General features: G+C 46.0%; 2 protein-coding genes across 2 annotated transcripts in view; one reads left to right on the top strand and one right to left on the bottom strand.

The window, feature by feature from the left end:
* The window catches only part of UBA7 (ubiquitin like modifier activating enzyme 7), a 52,383-nt gene extending 47,997 nt beyond the window's left edge, over nucleotides 1-4,386 (bottom strand). The window contains exons 1-3 of the mRNA XM_033140537.1: nucleotides 4,345-4,386; nucleotides 2,662-2,724; nucleotides 1,011-1,179 (exon numbers count right to left, since the gene is read on the bottom strand). Coding sequence (XP_032996428.1) covers nucleotides 1,011-1,179; nucleotides 2,662-2,717 — 225 coding nt within the window. The 5' untranslated portion in view covers nucleotides 2,718-2,724; nucleotides 4,345-4,386. The remainder of the gene's footprint in view (nucleotides 1-1,010; nucleotides 1,180-2,661; nucleotides 2,725-4,344) is intronic.
* A 1,299-nt stretch (nucleotides 4,387-5,685) lies between these two features.
* TCTA (T cell leukemia translocation altered) lies at nucleotides 5,686-8,468 on the top strand. Its single transcript, XM_033140538.1, has 3 exons — nucleotides 5,686-6,011; nucleotides 8,115-8,169; nucleotides 8,316-8,468. Exons 1-3 carry the CDS (start codon nucleotides 5,744-5,746, stop codon nucleotides 8,356-8,358), a joined length of 366 nt encoding a protein of 121 aa, XP_032996429.1. The 5' UTR covers nucleotides 5,686-5,743; the 3' UTR covers nucleotides 8,359-8,468.
* The last annotated feature ends 1,132 nt before the right edge of the window (nucleotides 8,469-9,600 follow it).

Consider the following 9,600-nt stretch of genomic DNA (forward strand, 5'->3'; position numbering starts at 1 on the left):
GTTGCTTGTGAGAACCAGGGTACCAGAAGGTGGAGTTTTAAAATTAATTTCAAAACAACCTATTGTGAAATTCATAGCCTAATGTAGCAACGTTTCCAGTTCTGATTGCTTTTAATAATAGCAGCAACTGACTCACCAGACTTCCCAAATTATGCAACCTTGTTTGAATCTCATGACTAGATTGTGCTGGAAGCAATGAAACTACCTATAGTTGTTTTTTGTGTGTAGGGGGGTCTAATTGTAGTTATTATTACTGTGGGCTGGGATCAGTCAAGAGTTCAGGTGACTTATGATTTAATAAGTGTTGGGACATAAAGGGTAAATGAAGCAAAATTTGCTGTGCAAGTTATAGATTTCAGCCTTTGTCACGACAGGATATTGATTAATTTATTTGGACTAATAGTATGCTCTGCCTAGAGTTCTCACAGGGTTCTGGGTTTCAGAAGAAAATTATATGACAATAATATAGGATTGAAGAATACATGCAAACAGCTTGGCACAAAATCACCAGTGTCAACAACAAGGTCACCACAGATACCCAGTGTGAGCTCTGGAAAGACTTGTTAGTAAACACGTCATACACAAGAACTTATCAAATAATGGAAAATGTATGCAGTCTATATTTTCATACCTTGACTATTACTTTATACACAACTTCTTCTTCTTTGGCAATCACTCGCAGCCGAGTAAGATTGTCTTCCATAAACACAGTTTTAACAATGAGTCCATTGGTATAGAGTCCTGGGCTCCTTTTACTAGGTCCTAATTTGGAAATCAGGGTTGCAATCCTATACACTTACAGTACATAGGAAGATGGGGAGTTTGCTTCTGTCTTGGCATGTATAGGATGTTGCCTCAGAGAGGCACTGCTGCAAATATTCAAAACAACCTTTGTGCCACATTTTCATGCTTCCTTGTTTGCTAGGCAAAGCCTCTAACATGTACAATCCTACACATGTAAACTCAGAACACCATTAAGCAGGTATAGGATTTCACCCTAGGCAGCATACCTGTGAAGAAAGGTCACTCCACTGAGTCTCACTCTGGTCATGGACAGTGACAGATTTCACTCCTGCAAGGATGACTTTCTTGGCAATCTCCACCCCCAGGCCCTTCATTCCAGAGACCAGCACAGCTGCTCCCACCATCTTCTGCATGGCCTCATAGCCCAGAACATAGCTAGGGGGGAAAGCACAGCTCTGTGTTTGAAATATGGTGAGTTATGAAGCCCTGGACAGTAGCATTCCCTCACCTGCTTCCCTTAAACTCCACCTCTACTTTCCCCTTGGTCTGCAGCAACGCAGAAAATGTCAACCATTTTGAATGAGCAGGTGGATTTCTCATTGTCCCTTTTGAACATGTTTGAAAATTACAATTTACACATAGATTTGCTACTGTTCCCGGGTACTGCAGTGCAGTTAGCCATTGTACAAAGCTGGAAGACAGTGGAGGGTTTGGACCTGGACTTATGGTATTGGAATGTATGGAATATAGCAGTGGGTGAATGACTTAACACATCACCACCAGTGGGTAATTAGAAGTATGGAAGCATACAATGTACTTTTTGCCATTTGACACTGCTTGATTGAATCCTTTCACAGTCTGAAACAAAGCTATCCTCCCTCAGAAATGCAAAGATGTGTTTGGCTCATGGGCTGACTGTTCTTGTGAATCTATTGCTCTGGGGCTTTATGCCTGGACCCGGGGAACCCTGATCTTGAAGACTGAGAATCTTCCATGTTAGTCTGGTGGTGGACTGGGATGACATTGACTGTATCCACTACTGGAAGGGATTATTCTAATTTGCATACTTATGTTTTATTGATTTTATTTCCGACTTTTGTTTGTTGTCATCTATTCTGATAAAAAAAATAACCTGGGGCACTGACAGCAGAATCGTTGTCATTTAACTAGAAACAAGTTAATTTAACTAGACCAAGGTGACTTGCATGCTTGCTTGGTCTGCTAGCCAGGTACTAACTGATGATAGGCAACTTCAGGTCTTTACCATTAGCCTGGACGGCTCTTTAAACAGTAACACAATCAACTAGACTAAAGGACTGTTCTCTGCCAAGAAGGATATGTGGCCCCCATCACACATACCTTAGTTCAGCTTAGTCTGCCATATTTCCCCAACAAAATACATTCATATCACTGCTCACTCTGTACCATCTTGCCCCCGTCATAGCACTGTGATCATTTTCAGCCACCCAGGCCTCCTCCTGACAATCTGTTTATTGAGCATGCATCCCGATCCCCATGCACAAGGATGGCATGCAGGTTATACAATGTCTGCTCTTTGCTTATGATTAGTTCTGATTTTTTGGGGGGAGGTTATATGTGAATGAGCATTCATCCTGATTTGGTTGTGGTGGCGACTGTGGTGTATTTTGCACCCTCCCATCAGTCAATCATCATTCCACACTTTTTAGTGTATTTCCCCATCACGTTCCTAATTGCAAAAAGTCTGATTGTTGTTACAGTGGATTTCCTGGGCCTGGGTGTTTTCAACCCACTTTAACTGGACAAACCTAAGTTCCCAGTATGCTGTTGAATCCCTTCTCAAAAAAACAACAACAGTAGAGGTGTGGAGGTGATCCCAGTAGATATCCCTTTTCGGCTCAGCTAGAATGGTTTTATGTAATGTGTTGCAAGACTTACAATTGGCGAGAGTACAGGTCCTCGTCGAACTCAGGAAGGCTCTTTGAGGCACTCATTCTGCTCCTGCCCATAAGAAACAAAAAGCTGAGGCATCTATTGAGTAAATTCCTTTCTGCTTCCACAGCCAGAAACATCGTGCCTCTGAATACCAGTTGTTGGGAATTGCAAGACAAGCCATTTGCCCATCTATTCCAGCATCCTCACAGTAGCCAAACCGATTTCCGTGGGTAGCCTGCAAGCAGGACCCAAACACAACAATACTCTCCCACCTGCAATTCCCAACAAATGGCACTCAGAGGCATACAGTGGAGATAAAACATTGCCCTAATGTGTGTGAGTGGTGTACAGTATGTGTGTGCAATGGAAAGTACAGTACAATGTTATGCATGTCTACTCAGAAGGAATAATATTAAGGTAAATGGGACCAATCTTTTATGCTGTGATGTGAACTGCCTTGACATCTTCAGATGAAGGGAGGTATACAAATTTAATAAATAAAATAAATAAATAAATAACCACAGCAGCCTGAACGTAGCTGCAAAATTGATGTGTGAAATCCACCTTTCTGTCTGCCGCTGCAACACCTTAAAGGTAAAGGTAAAGGTACCTTTGACTGTTAGGTCCAGTCATGGACGACTCTGGGGTTGCGGCACTCATCTCGCTCTATAGGCCGAGGGAGCTGGCGTTTGTCCACAGAAAGGGTTTACCTTCCCGCCAGAGTGGCACCTATTTATCTACTTGCACTTTGACGTGCTTTTGAACCACTAGGTGGGCAGGAGCTGGGACCAAACAACGGGAGCTCACCCCGTCATGGGGATTTGAACCCCAACCTATTGATCGGCAGGCCCTAGGCTCAGTGGTTCAGACCACAACGCCACCCGCTTAGTCCAAACCTGACCAGGTAACACGAAGTTGACCCTGAGAAACCAAACAGAGAAAGGAGGCATCCTAGTGTGTAAGTGCAGCACCAACAAAGCAAAGCAAAGCATGACAAAGGCTGCTTTTTCTGGGTTCTTCCAGAACTGCAATCCCCCAGTGCCCACAAGAGGCACTGCAGCAGAACACCACAGAATTCATATTTCTTTTTCACCTTAAAATAAATGCTCATTAACTCAGATCTTAGTAACAGCCATGGGCATAGCCAAAATCCCAGCTACGCCCATGGTAGCAGCTATGTGGGAGAATCTTCATGGCTTATCCCATCAACCATAGTATGAAAACATAGCCTATGGAATACTGTAATCAACCAGAAGATAACTCATAAACTTTGCCTTATGAAAGGTGAAGAAACTGTGTAACATTTCTATGCTACCTGGTGGATCGTCATTTCTTAAGTTCCAGATAACAACCTACTCCTTTCCCATACCATGGAATACTGTATGGTCTTCCTGATTAAATACAGAAATGCAATTATACTTACATGCATAACATAGACATCTTAGTACTGGCTTTCCACATTGTCATGTGTCATTGTTTTCTTTTCATTGAATCATAGAACTGTAGAGTTGGAAGGGATCCCAAGGGTCATCTAGTCCAACCCCCTGTGACGCAGGAATCTCAAGAGCTTACCTTTTATTCCATGTTTTGTTATTGCTTGTAAGGATAAAATGCGATATTGTTCACTTGCAGCAGCACCCCGAAAGAAAATAAATGTTCTTTTCCAAGGGGAAATTAAAGCCTCACCTGAACTTGGGGCTCTAACCCAGAGAGATTCAAGCGCCTCAAGAATTGCGACAACCCCGCTGAGGATCCTCTCCAGCCCATCAAAGTCGGGCTTCTCCCTCCCTAACCAAGGAAAACGAAAGTGAAAGTGAGAAACAATGTCATTTCCTGGCAGCCAGGGGATGGCGCAGTGGTGGCTCAGTTTCTTTGCAGCACCTTTGAGCAGGAATTGAAGGCAGTACAGTATTTAGAATGTCATTGCCCAGGTTCATTATTATTTCCTGCATAGTCCTACTCTGAAACCGAAGCAGTATGAGTAGATTTCTGCAGCCGTTGAATCAAGGGGCGGGCGGGGAGAAAAGAGAGTCGAAACCAGAAGCAGCCGAACGAGTAGTCTGGCTGCGGGGAGGTTCTCCCAGTAGCGGCTTTGTCTGCTTTCATTAAACTGGTTGTCCATATGTGATTGATTTCCAGCTACTGGGGCGGCGGGAGGCTCACCTCTTCGTTCATGAACCGGGTGCGCTCCCACCATATGTACGTCCACATCGTTCAGTGCTGCTCTCTACACTGACTGGCAGCAGACCTCCAAAAACAGCTAAGAACATAGGGGCCAACTCCTAGGGGCCGTGGGGACTTCGGCCCCAGCCCCCTACAATAAAATATTCGAGGGGCTACCCCCCACCAAAATTGATGGGCATCCAATTCAAATACTGTAGCCTAGTGTGTGTGCGCTGCGTCATGTGATCGATTATGCGGAGCGGGGCGGGGCTTATCTTGGGCCCCCACAATATTTTATTCAAGTTGTCACCCCTGGCTACGAAAAATAGCGAAGCCGTTTCAGGAAAGGTTTCAAAAGGTTCTCTACCGGGGGCGTTGCTTCACGGTAGTGTGGTGCTTTCTTTCGAGCAAAGTTTCCTAAGATTATACAGCACCTGCCGGAGTCACGCCTTCCCTCGTCGCGGCCCGCCTTCTTTGCGAGCTAGCTGACGCCGGGCCTGGAAGGTGATGCCTTGCAAATGCTGCGAGCAAGCAAAAGTAAATAACAATATATCGGGAAAGTTGTGCAACTCAGCCCTGTGCCCATTTCACCTGAAGCTCTTTGAAAGCGGGGTGAAGGGGATGAAGCTACTCGCGGGCAAAATAGGACAGGATCGGGTTATAAGGGTGAGATCCGCACCAGGAAAAAAGTCCCATTGAGCATAACAGGGATTTACTCCCGAATAAACGCGCCCTGTGGAATAAGCGGTGCAGGCAGGGTGGGAGGGAGAGAGAACTGGAGGCGGGAAGAGAGCCGCGCGGGGCGGGGCCTGGGTCTTTCCCTGGGGCGCACGCGCGGCGCCGCTGACAGTTTCCCCGGGGCTTGTGGCGCAGCGCCTCTCCTTCTCCCGCCGCCTTTGCGCTCCAGGTGGGACAGAGTGGGATGGCGGCGGCCACGGCGGAGGAGGCGGTGGCTGCTGCTGCTGCGGCGGCGGCTGCTGCTTCTGGGCCCGCGGAGTGGGAAGTGCCGACGAAGGCGCTGCGGGCTTTCACTTGGCTTGGGCAGGAGTTCCTGTCGGACTGGGAGGCCCAGGACTTGCGCGCCGCCCTCTTCCAGCTGCTCCTGCTCTGGCTGCTGGTGAGCTTGCTCGGCATCCAGGTGGCCTGGCGGGTCTACGGCAACACCGTCACGGGCCTCTACTACCGGCAAGGTAGGGCTCCCTTCGGAGGCGGGCGCTGCAGCAGCTGCTGCTGCTGCTGCCGCCGCCGCCGCCGCCGCCTTTGTTTACCTCGCGTGACCCACCCAGCGCTTCCTCTCGCTTCGGCGTAATCCCCACCCCGGGGTAGCTGCCTCTGTGTTGCTGCTCCGCTTTCGCTTCCTACCCCGTGGCTACGCCTCGCGCTTCTTCTCCTGGCTCTCTTGTGTCCCTCGAAGCCTCGACCTTGCAGGTTGTTAAGGGTCAGTGCCCAAGTCCCCAAACAAAATGCAACCCCTTATGGATGAACAGTGGCTTCCCCGGTTGTGATGCCGGCGCATATTTGCTGAGCCGTGGCAACTGGACTTGGAGGCAGACCACTTTCAAGACTCAAAGAAGAAGAAGAAGAAAGGATGGGCTTTGGAGATGGCTGCCAAGCTCTGTTGCAACACCCAACTATTCTACACAGTGGAGGCCCCATCTGGTTTGAGGGCCCATCCTCTCTTCCAAGTGGTCTTTTCTAAAACTAGTCGCTGGCCAATTCTGTTATCTGCCAAGTCTGTTAGATGGCCCTTTTTGTCCTGTCATGTTGGGCCGCAACAGCAGCTGTGCTGGGCACTGTTCATAGTGCCATACTGAATACCAGTTCTACCTATCCTGCTGCTCACTGTCTCCAGAATTGTACACTAATTGGATACCATCCAGGTCCTAAACTGTCCCTGGTAAGATAGTAGATGGGGAGCTAGTCTTGAAAGGAGACAACATGAAATGAGACAACATTGAAAGGAGTCTTGTGCGGAGACAACATGGCACCCAGCACCCAGATGCAATTGTTTACCTGGGTTTCTCTCTGCTGACATCAGGGACCCCCTGGGCATAGCCGGGGGGGGGGGGGTTGCCCCTCCGATGCACAAAAGGAGAAAAAAAGCTCAACAAGCGTAAAAAAGCTCAACAAGCGGATCCCCTAAATAAACCCCAGAAAGACTCTCCTTCCTTTTGTAGTAATACTTGACTGAGACTGCTGGGTGCTTGAATAAGAGTATTTCTTCTGTCCTTCTCAATTGCTGGGATGCATTATCATGACACAAAGAGCTGCTTAACTATTTTTCTTGCGTGAAATAATGATGTGTGATTTGTATTCTGCTGTGATTTGTCTTTGGAACCTGCAGTATAAAGTGGCTCCCAAACAAGTAACAGTGACTATTCTGCACCCTAAATTTATTTTGTGGCATATGTCTTGAGCAAGAGGTGGAAAACTTACTACACCATAGTAAAAAATAAAATAAAATAAAATTCCTTCCAGTAGCACCTTAGAGACCAACTAAGTTTGTTCTTGGTATGGTGCTACTGGAAGGAATTTTTTTAATTTTTAATTTTGTTTTGACTATGGCAGACCAACATGGCTACCTGCCTGTTACTACACCATATTTGCAACGTATGTTTGCAAAATTTGCAATATGTTGCAATTATTGTGTAGTATGTTTTCCACCACTTTCAAAATCTGTTTTGCTCCCCGCACCCAAGTTAGAGTCATGTGTCGAAGACAAATGTCACAGGAGCTTATGACTGCAATCCACTAACTGGTTTAACCAGTGCCTGGATTTAAGCCAATTTAGTTCTACTGACTTCAATGTGACATTCACCTTAAATCTAATTGCTTTAATTTAATAGGGTTTGTGTGAACTGGACAAAAAAAAATCATATTAAAAATGACTTTTACTATCCAACCTTTCTCTTGTCAAAAACTGAGATCATGTTAATTCGGGAAGACTTTTGGAATAACTGACTGGCATTAATTTTTATTTTCACCTGTTACATATTTTTCTTGGTAATCTTTTTGGTCAAAACTTTTCAAACTAACGATCAGTTAATTGTTAGGATTAAACTATATATCCACTCATGTGTCTAGGAATATAGGAAGGGGTCTTATAGCAGGCCACCCCATTGCTTCACCTGACTCAGTATTGTTTACATCAGCAGCATTTCCTTTGATTTCGAATTGTTGGCAAAGGAAGCGGGATTTGCAGCCGCCACTGATCACCAGCTGTTCTACTTGGAGTCAAAGGACTGCCAGGTGAGAAATCTGCCTGACTAACAATATTCTCTTCTCCTTCCCAGGTCCAGGAGGGCAGAATGGAGGGACACCAGATGGATCCTCGCACTTCTCAATGTGGTGAGTTGATTTATCCATTGCCTTCCAGCCCCTCCAGATGATGGAATCGGTGCTCGTGGGGATCTTATGCTGGAGGAATACAGGATGTGTAATCCCTGTTAACTTGTGATTTACTTTAAAGTTTTGGTCTGTTTGTTTTCATTCAGGGAGAGTTCAAGTAATGAGAGTATGAAAACACATCGGGAGTGATGGCAGAGGTTACTAAGCCAAGCTCCTGCTGCTCTAGAAGCATAGAGGATGCTGACGCCCGCCCGCCTGCCTGCCTACCCAGAGGCCTCGCTCTTTCAGTGCTGAGGAGACAGCCGCCCTTTCTCTCATCCTGTGGCCTGAGCTGCTGGTCAACGCTGGTGCTGTGAAAACTCTTTCTGTCCATCCATTTAACCAAGCACTGAGTCTCAGGATTGCTCTACTCAGGTTGGGAAGCTGCAGGTTTCCCCCCTTAATTAAGCTTCATTAAGCATTTATTCTTCTTCTTCCACAAGTTACTTTGCAGACTGACCTCGAGCCTGCCTCTCTTCAATGTGACGTCAAACCCATTGCTGGCCTGGAACTTGTTTCTTTCTGCAGTGGTGCTTGGATTTCCCTTGCCTTGAACTGGCCTCAACTCATAAGAGAAGCAGACGCCAGGGCTGATGAAGAAATTATTTCTCTAACTGGCTGAGCTTAAATTGCTCTTTGCTAAGTATCCCCAATCTTGTGTTGGAAAGCTACAGAGACTTGCTTAGTCTGACAGATTCAAACCCATGCTGGTTCCTTGCCCCTAGTCAGATTTTGCAATCTGTGCCAATGACTATCTTAAGAGCTCACTAGTTCTAAAATAGTTATGCTCCGAAATCATACTACTTGGTGCTCATTCCCTGGAGGAGTCAGGTGATTGTGTGTGTGTTCTGTAGCTATGTAATGCTGGAGCTGCTGATGTGATATTGAGCATCCCTCTATTTTACCAGCCACTGCCCTCTTATTCCCTGGTTGTGTGTAATGTATGGGTTATAAAAGAGTGATGGAAAAATCGAATATAGTATTGACTTATTGCAATAACTGTTGAGTACTTGACCCGGAAGCTGTACGCTGGCTCCCTCGGCCATTAACGCGAGATGAGCGTCGCAACCCCAGAGTCGGACACGACTTGACCTAATGGTCAGGGGTCCCTTTACCTTTTTACTTGTGTACATATGCAGAAGATAGATTAGGTTTTTTTTGCATTTACTTTAAAGTTCCAAAATATCAGAGTTTGCTCTGAAGTACAGCAAAGCTGTCAGTGTGACTGCCTCTGTTGAACAGCATTCCTGCTCAAACATGATAGGTTCCCACTATCTGTACTTTCCATAAACAACTGAAGATCTTTTTGTTTTGACAGGCTTTTTCAGTTGGATGAAAATGTCTTCACTCAAGGTTTTAAAACAATGCAAAAAGAACACCTCTCCTAAGGGT

The sequence above is a fragment of the Lacerta agilis genome, chromosome 2 (assembly GCF_009819535.1).
Source record: "Lacerta agilis isolate rLacAgi1 chromosome 2, rLacAgi1.pri, whole genome shotgun sequence".
In the NCBI taxonomy this organism is placed as follows: Eukaryota; Metazoa; Chordata; class Lepidosauria; order Squamata; family Lacertidae; genus Lacerta; species Lacerta agilis.

Bases quoted from the DNA above. Each gene is read 5' to 3' on its own strand.
- TCTA (XM_033140538.1), top strand. From the start codon at position 5,744: ATGGCGGCGGCCACGGCGGAGGAGGCGGTGGCTGCTGCTGCTGCGGCG. The intron at 6,012-8,114 runs GTAGGGCTCCCT...TCTCCTTCCCAG, and splicing joins GGGCCTCTACTACCGGCAAG to GTCCAGGAGGGCAGAATGGA. The intron at 8,170-8,315 runs GTGAGTTGATTT...GTTTTCATTCAG, and splicing joins TCCTCGCACTTCTCAATGTG to GGAGAGTTCAAGTAATGAGA.